The sequence below is a fragment of the Tachyglossus aculeatus genome, chromosome 1 (assembly GCF_015852505.1).
Source record: "Tachyglossus aculeatus isolate mTacAcu1 chromosome 1, mTacAcu1.pri, whole genome shotgun sequence".
Classification (NCBI taxonomy): Eukaryota; Metazoa; Chordata; class Mammalia; order Monotremata; family Tachyglossidae; genus Tachyglossus; species Tachyglossus aculeatus.
In genome coordinates, this window is record NC_052066.1 from 70,648,850 (window position 1) to 70,667,255 (window position 18,406).

Here is an 18,406-nt window from a genome sequence, read left to right on the forward strand (position 1 = left end):
CTTCAAACAAAATGAGGGGAATTTGAAATTTAACATGCTATTTGCTTTCTTCTTCAGTTTCAGAAATCGGCTCAAGGTTGTACATTTTCCAAAGGAGAGAAAAAAGCACTGTTCTAATAAGAATTGGTAGTAGAAACTGGGCAATCATTTGCTTATATAGCATAATGAAGCTTTTGCTGCCCTAAAAACACTCAGTCATTCTTTCCACAGCTAGTAAACAACATTCATTCATTCAATCGTATTTATTGAGCGCTTACTGTGTGCAGAGCACCGTACTAAGCCCTTGGGAAAGTACAATTCGGCAATAGAAAGAGACAATCCCTGCCCACAACGAACTCAAAAATCATCTGTTTTGCTTAGCCAGGGGCAAAGTGAGACAATAGAAAATATAGGCTAGAGAGTTCTATATTTAACTTATGACAAGTATACATATGCGAATTAAATAGATACTTTAAGTCCAAGCAATAAGCACTGGCCTAATTTGTCTGGATATTTTAGTCCGGTGACAGGTACACAGCAATTTGTATCTGTGGGTAAAAACTGTGGAAGTTTTAAACAAACTTTTTTCAACCCTTGTTATTCAGTCTGGAACTACATGGGGATTCAATGAGGACAACATTATTACTCTATCTTTATCTTGGGGATTAAAAATACTAGCCCATCTCTTGAAGAATCACAATTAAATTGCTTTCCAACACTTTGTAAACATAAGCAATTTGAAGCCTCTGTCACTCCACTACTAAATCTGAATTTGGCAAGGTGGCTCTTACACAATTTCTGAGATCTGGCAATTTACCTTTGTTGCCTTGTCCATTCTCTTTCTGCGGTGTGAGAGAGCAGGAGTTCAGAAAAATGCACATTCGTGAAAAAGCTTGGCACGTGGGGTATCACTGTACGTGAACGCAACAAGGAAGCTTGAGCAAGAGGGAAAGAATGAGACATTCCACAAAGTTAAAACAAAAGTGACATACTGAAACACAACCTTCTCAGGAAATTTGATGATTTTGTGGGTATGCAACGTGTCTACCAACTCTGTTGCATACTCTCTCCCATTTGCTTAGTACCCAGTACACACAACACTCAATAAATACCATCGATGGACTGAGTGATGTCATTACAGGGTTGAAAACCTGCTGATTACTCAACAAAAACTTTTGCCCAACTTCAGGACAATGGAAAAGTAGTAATAATGGTTTCTGTTCATCTTCAAGCTCCAGCTGTTTTCTCATTTTCCTACAAAACCACATCAGTCCTTGTAAGCTAACTGAAAATATGACAGCTACCTACAAACTGACTACAACATCCAGCAAAATTGCTTAATGAAATTAATTTTCTCTCGATCGTTTCGAAAGCATCAGATCGTAAAGGTTTTTAAATGGCGTTTCAGCTCCCAAAATATCTAAACTGAGGAATTCAGAAAAGGGGTCATTTAGGGGGACACCCTTGATCCCTCAACTTTGGAACTAAAATGACATACCAACCAGTGGTCACTCATTCCATTCTATTCAGATTTATTTAGCGCTTACTGTGTGCAGAGCATTGTACTAAGCACTTGGGAGAGTACAACAGAACAATAAACAGACACATTCCCTGCCCACAATGAGCTTACAGTCTAGGTTCTTGGTTCAAGCTCAAAGATTTAGACTCTTACTCCAAAATGGGTTTCAAGTTCCTCTGTGCCCTTCCTTAGGGCAATATGGAGAGGTAGGAATTTCACAGAAGTCTAAACATCAGCTCTCAGACACCCACTGAACCAGATCTGAAAACTCAGACCAGTTAAACTCAACTTCACATCCTTACGGGCTCACTTCCTTGGATTTGTATGGACATGAAAAAGCCTCCCGGACCATGGTCTAAAAAATTTCCATGCCTATTTGAGAGTCCTGACCAGTAAAAATCTTGGATTATCCTTGCAGTGATTTAATGCGTCAGTCACTCTATAAAAAAAAACAAACCTAAACAACTTGGGAGTGTAAGTGCGAAACCTGAACCATGTGCTACTTTAAACAGAGCTGGATCTAAGGACTTAGGTCTATTTTAAGGATCATTATTTGTTCTAAAAGGATACATATAGAGTAAGAAGCCTTGGAGTATTACGGGCTTTGAAAGTCGAAGACAAGAAGTTTTCAAGCCTCATCTTTAACTCTGGAGACCAAGAATCCTGAAAAAAGAAAGGGAGACAAAAATATACATGTCTATTTTTCAGAACAGTGCTTTGCACATAGTAAGCACTTAATAAATGCCATTACTATTATTATTCACCAAACATGACCGTGCAAGGTAGGTTCTAAGGACCTGTCATATGAACGAGCCAAACCAAGATGCTTTGCATCTGTTGCTATAAAGAGTCATTTTCATAGACGGAGGACCGTAAGTACGTCCAGGAGAAACCAATTACGTGAGCAGTTTCATGAACAGATTTAGAAAACCCTTCCCTTTAAATGCTTCATTTCAGTTCATAAATGCACAGCAATTCATGTTGTTGGGCTGAAATACTAAAATACATCCAATATGCAAGTTTAAGGAGAATGTTGCCTAAACTTCCCGGAGTGCCACTTCCACGGTTCAAGGGGAATCATCGCCCCAATATCCATAGGGCTCCTCTCCTCTGTGCTGGGCTCTGGGGGCCGGACAGAGGCTCCTCTCAACTCCAGAGTCTGTCCAGACAGCTTGCCCAATGTTCAAGGGAAGAGACAGGGCACTGCCAGGCTTTGGATTACCCCCTGGCAGATCTCCAGCTTGGAAAACCAGGCTACGAAGTTCCTGTCGCTTGGGTAATCCTAGGAGTGTTAGAAGATGGCAGCCCCAGCTTCTGCAGATATTGCTGGGTCGGACCCCAACCTCCTTATCCAGTGACCTCATTCATTTAATAATTCATTCATTCATTCCATCATATTTATTGAGCGCTTACTGTGTGCAGAGCACTGTGCTAAGCGCTTGAATAATAACTGTGGTATTTGTTAAGCGCTTACTAAGTGCCAGGCACTATACTAAATGCTGGGGCAGATACAAGCAAGGTATAGTGGATAGGGCATGGGCCTGAGAATCAGATGGTAGTGGGTTCTGATCCTGGCTCCACCACTGTGGGTCCTTGGACAAGTTGCTTTGCTTCTCTGGGCCTCGGTTTCCTCATAAAATGGGGATTGAGACTGTGAGTCCCACATGGGACAGGGACTGTGTCCAACCAAATTTGCTTGTATTCATCCCAGCACTTAGTACAGGGCCTGGCATATAGTAAGCGCTTAACAAATACCGGAATTATTATTATTGCAAGCAAATCAGGTTGGACACAGTCCCTGTCCCGCATGGGGCTCACAGTCTTGATTCTCATTTTACGGATGAGGTGACTGAGGCACAGAGAAGTGAAGTGACTTGCTCAAGGCCACACAGCAGACAAGTGGTGACAGTCACACCAGTCTAAAACAGTCTTTTAGACTGTCTTTTAGACAGACAGTCTTTTAGACTGTGAGCCCACTGTTGGGTAGGGACTGTCTCTATATGTTGCATATAGACTGTCTTCTATATGTTGCTCAATTTGTACTTCCCAAGTGCTTAGTACAGTGCTCTGCACATAGTAAGCGCTCAATAAATACGATTGATGATGATGAAGTGGTGGAGCCGGGATTAGAACCCAAGACGAGCTGTCTCCATGGAAGGGCCTAAGGGCTCGAATCCATGCCCTCTCCCCTTTTTTTTAGCTTCCCACCCCCTGCCATCTCCTTTTTGCTTTCTCTTTTCTTACACTTTCTCTTGTCCTCTTGCCTCCCTCCCCCTGTTTCCCTCTCCCTTCTCCCCATTTCCTCCACTCCCTCTTTCCCTTCTCCCCTCATTCACTCTTCTCTTCCCCCTTTTCTCCCCCATCCTGCCCTCGCCCCACCTCTTTAGGTAACCTAACGTGACCGGAATAATCTTATCCCTGGCCTGGCCACGCAGCCTGGTGGGTGGCCTGGGGGTGAGTCCTAGAGCCCAGATGGGGAAACTTTGATCCCACAGGGCTCTGGTGCTGACTGGGTCCTTCTAACACCCTTGACAGGCACCGGGGCCAGATGAAGGATTTGTTCCTTTCCCTCTAGAGTCAAGCTCTTAGTCCAGTGCTCTGCACACAGTAAGCGCTCAATAAATTCGATTGAATGAATGGAAACAACCAGGGACTTTATTAGACTCCCTGGAGGCCGGAGAGGGTGTTGGGGAGAAGAGGAGGGGAGGGAGAGTGAACGGGACATCTAATCCTGAAAGCCACACCCCATTACAGGCCCACTTTCCCAAAGCTCCACCTCAAGTTATGGTCCATAAATGGCTGGAACGAGGAGTGGGTATTTGCTTTTAATAGAAAAACGCCCCACAGAGAATGATTTCCCTACCATCACCAGGGAAGGAGCATGTCTTAATGGAAAGCGCCCAGGCCTGGGAGACAGAGGGCCTAGGTTCTAATAATAATAATGATGGCATTTATTAAGCGCTTACTATGTGCACAGCACTGTTCTAAGCGCTGGGGAGGATACAAGGTGATCAGGTTGTCCCTCGTGGGGCTCACAGTCTTCATCCCCATTTTACAGATGAGGTAACTGAGGCCCAGAGAAGTGAAGTGACTTGCCCAAGGTCAGCTGACAATTGGCAGAGCCGGGATTTGAACCCATGACCTCTGACTCCCAAACCCGGGCTCTTTTCATTGAGCTACGCTGCTTCTAATCCCAGCTCTGTCCCTTGACGCCTGTGTGACCTTGGGTAGGACACTTCACTGTGCCTCAGTTTCCTCTACTGCAAAACGGGGATTCAGTACTTGTTTTCCTTCATAGACTGTGAGCCCCATGTGGGACAGGGACTGTGTCCAAACTGATAAGTTGTATCTACCTCAGCGCTCTGAAAAGTGCTAAAGAAATATAATCATTATTAACAGATAATAATGACATAATTTTTTTGACAGAAAACAATTGGTGCGGTAAAATCTCCACCCCATCACACAAGTCTGAGAACTCAGATATCACAGACTGGGGGGCAAACCGGCAGCTTTTCTGGGCCCTAGTTTTGCCTCAATCAATCTCCTTATCCCTTCCAGTATTTCATCACCTCTCAGTCCCCTCCCTAACTCACACAAATCTCAGGAAGCTGACCTTCCCCCTCCTAAACTTTTCCCACCAGCTCTGTGCCACCAGAGCTATCTGCCCTGGAATGCTTGCTGCCTGAAAAATTAAACAGCTTAGAATAGCATGAAACGAAAGGTACAGAATGTCTATAATTTGTTCTTTGGGGAGTTAAAAAAAAAAAAGAGCAGTTGAAACCAATACAAGATCTGGAGACTACCCCAGCTAGGAGCCTCCACATGCTAGAGGAAGCCATATGGGTCACTGGGCTTTCCGGGTCAGCTGCTACGGCTCTGGACTTTCTTTCTTGGAAGTCCTAACCCTGCCACATTCCCTCGGTTCCCTCCTTCTGGTCACCCCATCCCTACCCCCTGAACTTCTCTTTATCTACAGCTTTGCGCAGTGGCAGTATCGAAGCCAATGAGGTCTATCCAAGGCGCGATTATTGCTAACTGAAAACTTTCCCCAATACCCCACCGTGACGACTTGAAATGTAGTTGGCTTTGGCAATTTTTGACGGTCTCCACGGAGACTGAACCTGTCAGTTAGAAAAGCAGCTTGAAACGCGTTCTGTGGTCTTTGAAGGAGCGTTTGTTGTAGGTGGTTTAACTCTGGAGTTTATTTCATTGTAATTAACAAGCTGCGCTTGTGCGTAAGAATTAGTTTTGTTTTGTTATCTGCTTCTCCCTTCTAGACTGTGAGCCCGTTGTTGGGTAGGGACCGTCTCTACATGTTGCCGACTTGTACTTCCCAAGTGCTTAGTACAGTGCTCTGCCCACAGTAAGAGCTCAATAAATATGATTAAATGAATGAATACCTCCTCACATGTCAACTCTTCAGCTCACCTTGCCCCAACCATTGCACCACCCCCATTCCCCTCCCCTTCTCTCATCCATTATCCTTTCCCAGGGCCACTTCTTATTCCCCTCCTCTGGCAGCAGCTCCCATCAGCTCATTCTCATCCAACCCCTTCTGACCCCTTGTGCCACCTCCCTACTCCCTCTCTCCCCACAGCCTCGGCCCAGTGTGGCCTGTGGAACCCCCGCTCCATCCCTGCATCCTCAACCTATTTCTGACCTGGTCCTCCTTGCAATTACTGAAATCTGCCTCTCCCCAGATGACACTGTCTCCCCTGCCCCTCTTCCTAGAGGGGGGCTCATCTTCTCCCACTCCCCAAGACTCACTGGGAAAGGAGGAGTTGACTTCCTTTTCGCTCCCCAATACCACTTTTTCACCATTCCACCTCCCCCATCCTTCACTTTCCTATCCTTTGAAGCCCGTATCATCTGCCTTTACCTCCACTCCAATCACCAGTCATTATTATCTACCATTTCCCATCCTCTCCTCCAATTTTCTGGACCATTTTGATCCCTTTCTCACATTCCAACTCTCTCTCTCTCTCTTTTTTTTATAAGTGCTTACTATGTGCAGGTACTGTACAAAGCACTGGGGTAGGTGCAAGATAATCAGGTTGGACACAGTCCCTGTCCTTCATGGGGCTTGCATTCATAATCCCCTTTTTACAGATGAGAAAACTGAGGTACAGAGAAGTGAGGGAAATTGCCCTGGATCACACAGCAGGCAAGTGGTGGTGGAGCAGGATTAGAACTCAAGTTCTCTAATTCCCAGGCCTGTGTTCTTTCCACTAGGCCACTATGCTTCTTTTTCTCCATCCCTACATTGATTCGTGGGAACTTTGATATCCATATAGATGGCCCCAACAGCCACTGTCCTCTTCCTCTCACTCCTCAACTCCAATGACCTCCTGCTTCACCCCACTTCGAACCTTCACCAACTTAGGCACACACTTGATCTCATCATCTCTAGTCATTGTCTAATTCCCACCTTTGCTATTTCTGAAATTCCTCTTATTAGATAGCAAACTCCTCAACTGCTCTCTCTTCCACACACCCGTACCCCACAAATCTGACCTGTTCCCCCTCAGAGACCTCCAAATTTTTGATCCCCTACAATATTCTAAAGCCATATTGCCCCATTTGGTCTCCATACCCAAACTACCTTCTCTAGATGTATAAATAGATGTCCTCAACACCATCTTCTCCACTGAACTCCCTCCTACTTAGACTGTGAGCCCCATGCAGGACAAGGACCGTGTCCGAGGTAATTAACTTGTCCCTATCCTAGTGCTTAGAACAGTGTTTGACACATAGTAAACGCTTAACAAATACCATGAGAAAACCCTCAACTCCTTCACTCCCCTGCCAATCTTATACCAACCCGCAGCCCTGGATCACCACTACAATACCTTTCCTCCAATTCTGTGCCCAAGCTGCGGAATGCTGTTGGCGGAAATCTGTCTGACCTCGAGCACCGTAAGTTCATTCCCATTCGCTTTAATTCTGCCCTCTCCTCTGCCCTAATACTTCCTCTTCCTCATCGACTCCCATACTCGTTGACCTCGCCAGCTGTTTCGGACTTTTAACTCTCTCCTCAAACCTCCTGTTCCCGCACCCCTGCCCTCTCTTCGTCCCAATGACCCAGCCACATACTTTATTAACAAAATTGAAACCATCAGGTATGATCCCCCTAAAATCTCCCCTGCTCCTCTCCTGTTCCCCCTCCTCCATGCCCTCTTTGACTCTTCAAATACTCCCTGCAGTATCTAAAGAAGAGATCTTTCATCTCCTCTCAAAATCCACCTCCTCCACGTGTGCCTCTGATCCCATCCCTTCATATCTTATTAAAACATTTGCCCCCTTCTTTCTTCCCTCCTTGACTGCTATCTTCAGCTGTTCACACTCCAGTGGCTTCTTCCCCACTACTTTCAAACAGGTTCATATCTCCCCTATCCTAAAAAAAAATAACCTCAAAGCTCCCTCCAGTTATTGCCCCATCTCCCTCCTACCATTCCTCTCCAAACTCCTGGAGAGAGTTTTCTATACTCATTATCTCCACTTCCTCTCCTCCAGTTGTCTCCGAGATCCCCTCCAATCTGGTTTCCAGCCCCTTCACTCCACGGAAAAAGCCCTCTCTGACATCACCAATAACCTTCTCACTAAATCCAACGGCCTCTACTCCGTCCAAATCCTACTAGACCTCTCAGTTGCCTTCAACATTGCCAACCACCCCCTTCTTCTGGCACATTATCCAACGGACACTGTCCTCTCCTGATTCTCCTCCTATCTCTCTGATCAGTTTCTCAGTCTCTTTTGCAGGCTCCTCCTCTGCCTCCCACCCTCTGACAGTGGAGGGTCCCTCAAGGCTCAGTTCTGGATCCCCTTCTAGTCTCCATCTACACCCACTCCCTTGAAGACCTCATTCACTCCCATGGCCTAATCTACCATGGGATTCCCAAATTTACCTCTTTCCTTCTCTGCAGTCTTGCATCCCTCTAGACTATGAGCCCATTGTGGGCAGGGACTGTCTCACTGCTGTATTGCACTTTCCAAGTGCTTAGTACAGTGTTCAGCACAAAGTAAGCACTCAATAAATACAATTAAATGAATGAATTTCCTCCTGCCTTCAAGACACCTCTAACTGAATGTCCCACTGACACCTCAAACTTTACATGTCCAAAACAGAACTCTTTATCTTCCCATCCAAAACCTGTTCTCCCCATGCCTTTCCCAACACCATAATAATAATAATAATAATGTTGGTATTAGTTAAGCGCTTACTATGTGCCAAGCACTGTTCTGAGCACTGGGGGAGATACAAGGTAATTAAAGTTGTCCCACATGGGGCTCACGGTCTTAATCCCCATTTTACAGATTAGGGAACTGAGGCAAGAGAAGTGAAGTGAATTACCCAAAGTCACACAGCTGACAAGTGGCGGAGCAGGGATTAGAACCCACGACCTCTCACTCCCAAGTCCGTGCTCTTTCCACTGAGCCACGCCGTAAACAGTAGATATCCTCCCTATTGCACTCACCCATAACCTTGGCATTTTACTCAACTCATCTCTCATACAACCCAAACTGTCACCAAATCCTGTCAGTTCCACCTTCAGAACATTGCTAAAATCTACCTTTTCCTCTCCATCCGAACTCCTACGGTGTTGATCCAGACACTTATCCTATCCCACGCTGATTACTCCACCTCCTCACTGACCGCCCTGTCTGCTGTCTCTCCCCACTCCAGTCCATACTTCATTCTGCTGCCCTTTTGTAAAAAAGCATTTTCTCATTTTTCTAAAACACTTCAGTCCACGTCTACCTACTCCTTCAGAACCTCCAGTGGCTACCCATTCATCTCTGCAACAAAGAGAAACTCCCGGCCATCAGGCTTTAAACTAATCACCTTGCCCGCTCCACTTTACCTCGCTGATCTCCTATCACTGTCCTACCCACAAACTTTGTTCCTCTAGTGCCAATTTACCCAATGTGCCCCAATCTCATCTATCTCTCCGCCAACCCTTTTCGCCGTGCTCCCTTTGGCCTCAAACTCCCTCCCTCTAAATGCCAGACCACCACTGGCCCCGTCTTCAAAACATTATTAAGATCACATCTCCTCCAAGAGGCCTTCCCCAACTAAGCCCTCTTTTAGGAGAAGCAGTGTGGAGTACTTCCCAAGTGCTTAGTACAGTGCTCTGCACACAGTAAGCGCTCAATAAATACAACTGAATGAATGGTGACTAGAGCACGGGCCTCGGAGTCAGAAGGTCATGGGTTCTAATCCCTGCTTCCCCACTTGCTTGCTGTGTGACCGTGGGCAAGTCAATTCACTTTATCTGTGCCTCAGTTCCCTTATCTGTCAAATGGGGATTGAGACTGTGAGCCCCATGTGGGATAGGGACTGTGTCCAACCCAATTTGCTTGTATCCACCCAAGCGTTTAGTACAGCGCCTGGCACATAGTAAGCACTTAACAAATGCCATCATCATTATTATTATTATTTTTCCTGACTCTCTTACCCTTCTGTGTCACCTATGCACTTAGAGTCAAACCTTTGTATTTGGTATTCTCCGCCCATCAGTCCCACAGCACTTATAAACATATCCCTAATTTACTTCTTTACATTAATGTCTGTCTCCCCCTCTAGACTGCAAGCTCACTGTGGGCAGGGAATGTGTCTACCAACTCTGCTGTACTATACCTTCCCAAGTGCTTAGTACAGTGCTCTGCACCTAATAAACCCTCAATAAATACAACTGATTGATTGATTGATTGATAGATCAGTCACTCTCACTGCAATTTTCCTTCTAGCCTAGGCTACTGATAGGACCGTTTTCCCTCTGTCCCTGAGAGAAACCCAAAAAAAAGAACCTCTGTCTCTCTAGAAACGTCAGCAAACTGGTATCTTTCCACCCAATCTAGTTTCTAACTGAAGGGGTACAGAAAGGTGGGGAAAGGACATTTTTCATCAAGCAAGGTTGAATTCCTGAGACTAGACAGTGGATGACGTCTCTAACCTATGCTCCCCGCTCACATTTTGCTACACTGCGCGGGACAAGAAAAGGATTCCAGATTTAGATTTGCTTTATAAACCCACTTAACTCGAGGCAGCTTAAAATGCCGTGGGGCTGTAAACTGTCCAGTATATTGCTCTGTTGTTAGCTACCATTCCGATCACCTAACCGGCCTAGATTTTCAATTTAATTACTTCTGTTCGCTAAAAACCTGCTCAACTAATAACTTGGATAAGAATTAAACCCCCTTTAAAAATCGACGGTGGCCAGATTTCTCTTCAATCAATCGTATTTACTGAGCACTTACTGTGTGTGCTAAGGACTTGAGACAGTTGGTAGACACATTCCCTGCCCACATGGAGCTTATGGTCTAGGGTTTAGTGGAAGGTCATGGGTTCGAATCCCGGTTCCGTCACTTATTAGCTGCGTGACTTTGGGCAAGTCACTTAACTTCTCTGTGCCTCAGTTACCTCATCTGTCTTAAGACTGTGAGCCCTACATGGGACAACCTGATTATCTTGTATCTACCCCAGAGCTTAGAACAGTGCTTGGCACATAGTAAGCGCTTAACAAATACCATCATCATCATCATAAGTGATGGTAGATTAAGGGTGGGGTGGACGAAGAGTGCAAATCCAAATCAATCAATCGTATTTATTGAGCGCTTCCTGTGTGCAGAGCACTGTACTAAGCGCTTGGGAAGTACAAGTTGGCAACACACAGAGACGGTCCCTACCCACCAGTGGGCTCGCAGTCTAGAAGGGGGAGACAGACAGCGAAACAAAACATATTAACAGAATAAAATGAATGGAATAATGTAAGGGCGATGCCGACGGGAGATGGAGTAGGGGAAATGAGGATTTAGGGCAGGTCTCTTGGGGGAGATGTGATTTCCCAACTCTTATTCCAGTCTCTTCCATACTTATATTCAGTCGCCCTATCAATTTGGAGAATCAAAGCATTTCTCCATGCTCATGAGATACTTGAATTTTCTGACTTCCAAGAAGAAACTTACGGTTCCTGACTGGTGAAGATGCTATAGGTTTTCTACAGACTATTCACTTATATAAGGCAAATGAATGGACATCACATCACCAGAAATCTCTACGGATTTCCAAAGTATTTGGCTTCCTAGAAAGAGGCAAGTGGAGCTCTCAAGTTTTAACTTGAATTACATGCCCGGAGGCATCTACGACAAACATTAGCCTGTTGCCACTAGATGTCTAGCTTCATCCAAAATTCGAAATTAATCCTCCGCCTGCTCTACCCCATTTATTTAACCACTACCCAGAAACAGAGGGCTGTAACTGAGATCAATCAATTAATCATTCATTCAATCATATTTATTGAGCGCTTACTGTGTGCACAGCACTGTACTAAGCGCTTGGGAAGTACAAGTTGGCAACATATAGTTGGCAACATAATATAATCAATTATATATACTGAGGGCTTACAGTGTGCAGAGCACAATACCAAGCGCTTGTACATAATAATAATAATAATGGCATTTATTAAGCGCTTACTATGTGCAAAGCACTGTTCTAAATGCTGGGGAGGTTACAAGGTGATCAGGTTGTCCCACAGGGGGCTCACAGTCTTAATCCCCACTTTACAGATGTAAAATGACTTGCCCACAGTTACACAGCTGACAAGTGGCGGAGCCAGGATTTGAACCCATGACCTCTGACTCCCAAGCCCGGGCTCTTTCCATTGAGCCTCGCTGCTTCTCCTACATATTTACTATTCTATTTATTTTGTTAATGATGTGCATCTAGCTTTACTTCTATTTATTCTGATGACTGGACACCTGTCCACATGTTTTGTTTTGCTGTCTGTCCTCCCCTTCTAGACTGCGAGCCTGTTGTTGGGTAGGGACCGTCTCTATATATCAATCAATCAATCAATCGTATTTATTGAGCGCTTACTATGTGCAGAGCACTGTACTAAGCGCTTGGGAAGTACAAATTGGCAACATATATAGAGACAGTCCCTACCCAACAGTGGGCTCACAGTCTAAAAGAGTGGGCTCACAGTCTAAAAGTATAATAATAATAATGATGGCATTTATTAATCGCTTACTATGTGCAAAGCACTGTTCTAAGCGCTGGGGAGGTTACAAGGTGATCAGGTTGTCCCACGTGGGGCTCACAGTCTCAATCCCCATTTTACAGATGAGGTAACTAAGGCCCAGAGAAGTTATGTGACTTGCCCAAAGTCACACAGCTGACAATTGGCGGAGCCGGGGTTTGAACCCATTACCTCTGACTCCAAAGCCCGAGCTCTTCTCCACTGAGCCACGCTGCTTCTCTTATATATATATAAGAGAAGCATATATATATATATATATATATATATATATATATATATATATATAAAACTATATATAGTTGCCGACTTGTACTTCCCAAGCGCTTAGTGCAGTGCTCTGCACACAGTAAGCGCTCAATCAATATGATTGAATGAATGAGAGTATAATATAACAACAGAACAGAATATTCCCAGTCCATAATGCCAAAGCAGTTCTAATTAGTGCTTAGCTGTACAGGGAAGGCCGGAGTGCCTATGTGTTCACTCCCTCTTCTACACTCTGAGCCCGTTGTTGGGTAGGGGCCGTCTCTTTATGTTGCCAACTTGTACTTCCCAAACGCTTAGTACAGTGTTCTGCACACAATAAGCGCTCAATAAATATGACTGACTGACTGAATGAATGAATGTATGTGTGGATATGTGACAAATGTGGGTGGAGTGAGGGGTGCTAAGGTACAGATATATGTTGTATAAGCAAGTTCCCTGTGGGCAGGGATTGTGTCTTCAAACACTGTTGTATTGTACTTTCCCAAGCACTTACCAGTGTTCTGCACACAGTAGATGCTCAATAAATACCAATGATGGATTGACTGATTAGGGAAGCAGTGGGGCAGGGATCATGTCTCCCAACTCTGTTGTATTGTACTTTCCCAAGCACTTAATACAATGCTCTGCACACAGTAAGGGCTCAATAAATACCACTGATTAGGGAAGCGGTATGTCCTAGTGAAACCATCACGGGTCTGGGAATCTGAGGACCTGGGTTCTAACCCCAGAGCTGCCACTTACCTGCTGTGGGACCTTGGACAATTCACCTAACATCTCTGTGCCTCAGTCCCCTCACCTGCAAAATGGAGGATCCAGTACCTAGTCTCCCTCTTAGTAATGCTGTGAGCCTAGTGTGCGACTTGATTATCTCTATCTACCCCACAGCCTAAAATAGGGCTGGACACATAGCACTTAAATATTATTATTACTATTAATTGTTGTTACACCCATTCTCTACCCCACTTAGACTATTAGTCCGTATGGGGCAGGCACTGTCTGATCTGATTATCTTGGATAATGGTAATAATAATAATGATGGTATTTGTTAAGCGCTTACTATGTGCCAAGCACTGGCTCTACCCTGGTGCTAAACAGAGCGCTTGGCAAACAGGAAGAACTTAGCAAACGGGGAGAAAGAGACGGAGAGGGGGGGAAGGAGAGAGAGAGAAAGAGACAGGTGCGGGGGAGAGGGGGAGAAAGAGAGAGAGAGGGTGTTGTGTGTGTTTGTGTGTGTGTGTTTTGCCAGTGTATTTCTATAACAGCAGCATGCCATCTGCTAGGCTCCCCAGGAAACATGCCCAGAAGCACCTGGAACCTCCTGCTGCTTCCAGTGTCCCGAATCTGGCTGCCTGGATATCGAGGTGGGAATCCTCTCCAGCTGGGAATGCTCCCTGCCCCAGACATTTTCCTACAGACTCCAACAGCCTTCCCGTTAGTTCAGTCACTCTTCCACTAGCCAAAGATCTCTGAGCACAGGGTGGCCTCAGCCCCGAGGGGTAGCAGCGTGGCTCAGTGGAAAGAGCCTGGGCTCGGGAGTCAGAGGTCATGGTTTCTTATCCCGGCTCTGCCAATTGTCAGTTGTGTGACTTTGGGCAAGTTACTTCACTTCTCTGGGCCTCAGTTACCTCTTCTGTAAAATGGGGATTAAGACTGGGAGCCCCACCTGGGGCAACCTGATCACCTTGTATCCTCCCCAGTGCTTAGAACAGTGCTTTGCACATAGTAAGCACTTAGACTGTGAGCCCACTGTTGGGTAGGGACCGTCTCTATATGTTGTCAACTTGTACTTCCCAAGCACTTAGTACAGTGCTCTGCACATAGTAAGCGCTCAATAAATACGATTGATGATGATGGTGATATAAACAAAATAAAATAAATAGAATAGATATGTACAAGTAAAATAAATAAATAAATAGAGTAACAAATATGTACACACATATATACATATATACAGGTGCTGTGGGGAAGGGAAGGAGGTAAGATGGGGGGATGGAGAGGGGGACGAGGGGGAGAGGAAGGAAGGGGCTCAGTCTGGGAAGGCCTCCTGGAGGAGGTGAGCTCTCAGCAGGGCCTTGAAGGGAGGAAGACAGCTAGCTTGGCGGATGGGCAGAGGGAGGGCATTCCAGGCCCGGGGGAGGACGTGGGCTGGGGGTCGATGGTGGGACAGGCAAGAACGAGGTACGGTGTCCCACACGGAGCTCACAGTCTTAATCCCCATTTTAAAGATGAGGTAAATGGGACCCAGAAAAGTGAAGTGACTTGCCTAAAGTCACACAGCAGACAAGTGGCAGAGCCGGGATTAGAACCCAGATCCTTCTGACTCCCAGTCCCGGGCTCTAGCCACAAGGCCAGGATGGGTGAGGCCCACTCCTGCTATTCAGAGAAGCAGCATGGCTTAGTGGAAAGAGCACGGGCTTGGGAGTCAGAGGTCTTGGGTTCTAATCCCAGCTCCGCCACTGATCAGCTGTGTGACTCTGGGAAAGTCACTTGACTTCTCTGTGCCTCAGTTACCTCACCTGCCAAATGGGGATTAAGACTGTGAGCCCCACGTGGGACAACCTGATTACCTTGTATCTATCTCAGTGCTTAGAACAGTGCTGGCATATAGTAAGCGCTTAACAAATGTCATTATTATTATTACTATTGTTATTATTATTATTATTATTCTGCCAATCAGATATCAGGGAGCCACCTGAGAACTGTGCCAGCTTATCAGAAGCCTACGGGCAGCACCCCAAAAAGTGAATTCTACTTCGGCTTTAGAGCCCCACGTGGGACAACCTGATCACCTTGTATCCCCCCGGCGCTTAGAACAGTGCTTTGCACATAGTAAGCGCTTAACAAACACCATAATCATCATCATAGATTAGCTAGAGTAGATAAGAGTTTAGAGAGGGCCGAAAGAAAGATGTCCCTTACCTGGAAGAGGTCTTTAAAGGAGGGGTGCACCATAGGATTGGGGACAAAAGGCAAGGCATAAAAAGGAAGAAACTCAGTGGTTTGGCTGAGTGCTGCTCCCTTCGTCTCCAGGTAGGTTTTAAAGTATGAAATCCTTTCATCGTATTCTGCTTTGTCCTGCAAAATACAATAAGTGGAAAGGCATCACAAGACAGGTCTCTGAGATGATGGATAGAGTCATCGTGCTCTATGGACAAGGGGGAATTAAATCAAATACCAAATGCAAATTCATTAGGTCAAAGAACCTGCCATTCATTTAGTACAATCGGTCTGCATACTGAAATAGTGAATGTGCCACTCCCATATTTTAAAATAGGTCGGCAAGGCAGAAGGATAAAGATAGGGAAATAACTATTCTGAAAAACATACCTGTTGCCAGTTTACAATTTCTGCCAAGATCGTTTTAAAAGATGATAGAAAGAAAACACTTCTTAGACATGACATATGAGTAAATAACGGCACACAGAGGAGCAAGTGGAGTTCTTATGTGGTCCTCATTAATAATCAAATGATAGAGGTTGCCCCAAAGTTTGGCATCCAAAGAAAAAAGAACACCGTGAATCCAAACTTGTTCTTCTGGCAAATAGGCGGGATGTCTCAGGGCCGATCAAATTTATTCTATAATGGTGGGTTTAGCAGAAAATGAGGCAGTTCAGGCACACAGTGTAAAATTTATCCCAAGTCCCTGGTACCTATTCTTCATTTAATCCAAAAAATGAGCTACTTTAAATAGTTTAACTCATGCTCTAGGGGCAAGTAGAATCTCAAACTTCTCAGGCGTGAAGTTGAAACAACGACTGACAGAACAAAAGATGACAAAATTCCTTGATGAGTACAAGATTCAAAAGAGACAGAAATGAAACGTCAACCTACAGGCTTTTCCAAGGAGTGCTTCAGGGGGAAAATGGCAAAGTGGATGTGAAGGTAGAATTCCAGTTTCTGGGCCTGCGGTTCATCATCTCGGAATGAAGAAGGGATGTGCTCTTCCCACAAATCAAAGAAGTCTTTCTGAGCCCCGTTGTCAAATGCTGTTACCATGTGCTTCTGCAGGCAAGAAGACAATCCATTCAAATCCCAGTATAGAGGGATGTGTTGCTTGTACTACAGCTCTCAAAATAACTTCTCATTATGCTAGAAGATTTTATACCATATTTTTGCCTGGCTATGGCAAACTCCTTCAAAGACATAGCCCAACACACACACAGGCAAATCAAAATGTAAAGAAAAGGCATAATAGTGTCGCCCTAGCTTTCACCGGAGCATTATAGGGGTCAAGATGTAACATTAGCAGAGTGTGACAAGACATCATTCATTCATTCATTCAGTCGTATTTATTGAGTGCTTACTGTGTGCAGAGCACTGTACTAAGCGCTTGGGAAGTACAAGTCGGCAACATATAGAGGCGGTCCCTACCCAGCAGTGGGCTCACAGTCTAGAAGGGGGGAGACAGACAACAAAACAAAACATGTGGTCAGGTGTCAATAATAATATTGGTATTTGTCAAGCGCTTACTATGTGCAAAGCACTGTTCTAAGCGCTGGGGGGAACACAAGGAGATGAGGTTGTCCCACGGGGGGCTCACAGTCTTAATCCCCATTTTACAGATGAGGGAACTGAGGCACAGAGAAGTGAAGTGACATGCCCAAGGTCACACAGCAGACATCAGAATAAACAGAAGTAAAGCTAAATGCACATCACTGACAAAATAAATAGAATAGTAAATATGTGGAACAAGCATTTTTAGAAATCAATCAGTGGTGTGTATTGAGTGCTTACTGTGTGCAGAGCACTGTACTAAGTGCCTGAGTGAGTACAACACAACAGAATTAGCGACACTTTTCCCTGCAGGTACAGAACAACAGATGAACTCACCTTACATTTTCAAAAGCTGCATAGATGAAAGTCTGACCTAAATTAAGTGGTAGAACTCACACTCTCTGCTAAAAACAATTCCCTTTGAGTTTCCTCTAATTCCTCAGCCTTCTCAACCTCTCACTTACTCCACTCTTCCAATCCAAGGCACTTCAGATACTGGGAGTGTTTTTACCCTTTTGGAAGAATCAATTCCGTTCCCTTGAAATATCAGCAGAAAATCTCCTTCAGGTTACACTTGGATCCTTGATCCACTTGTCCCCGTTATGTAACCGCCCTTTTTCTCTTCCACCTCATCAGAGGTTTGTGACAGAGGGGCTAACTTTTCATTTGGAGGGCGTTTTAGTCAGAACTTTTAGAGATGGTATTTGGTTAAGTGCTTACTATATGCCAGGCACTAAACTAAGCGCTGGGGTGGATACAAACAAATCAGATTGGACATGGTCCCTGTCCCATGCTGGGGCTCACAGTCTTAATCCCCATTTTACAGATGAGATAACTAAGACACAAGGAAGTGAAGTAACTTGCCCAAGGTCACATCACACAGCAGGCAAGTGGGAGAGCCGGGATTAGAATCCATGACCTTCTGACTCCCAACCCCGTGCTCTAGCCACTCCGCCACAGAGATGAGGAAGTGGGACAGGGCATGGGGGCTGCAGGCAGACTTTGAAGAGATAAATGGTGAATGAGAAAATCTGGAATTGTTTTAAGCCTCCCTTGGAAAAGGAAGTTCCCAGGACTTGTTGGAACCCTGGCATGGGTTAGGTTGGGA

At 45.1% G+C, this 18,406-nt stretch overlaps 1 protein-coding gene and 1 non-coding gene across 3 annotated transcripts in view; one reads left to right on the forward strand and one right to left on the reverse strand.

Annotated features, from left to right (window-relative positions):
- Window positions 1-18,406, reverse strand: part of ARMC9 (armadillo repeat containing 9) — a 260,953-nt gene that overhangs the window by 218,447 nt on the left and 24,100 nt on the right. For both annotated transcript variants that reach the window (XM_038768825.1, XM_038768738.1), the window contains exons 4-7: window positions 16,636-16,806; window positions 15,724-15,879; window positions 2,069-2,161; window positions 797-821 (exon numbers count right to left, since the gene is read on the reverse strand). In XM_038768825.1, the coding sequence (XP_038624753.1) occupies window positions 797-821; window positions 2,069-2,161; window positions 15,724-15,879; window positions 16,636-16,806 (445 nt within the window). The remainder of the gene's footprint in view (window positions 1-796; window positions 822-2,068; window positions 2,162-15,723; window positions 15,880-16,635; window positions 16,807-18,406) is intronic.
- Window positions 5,473-5,613, forward strand: LOC119937527. Its single transcript, XR_005454148.1, has one exon. It is a non-coding gene; the product is annotated as a U4 spliceosomal RNA (small nuclear RNA).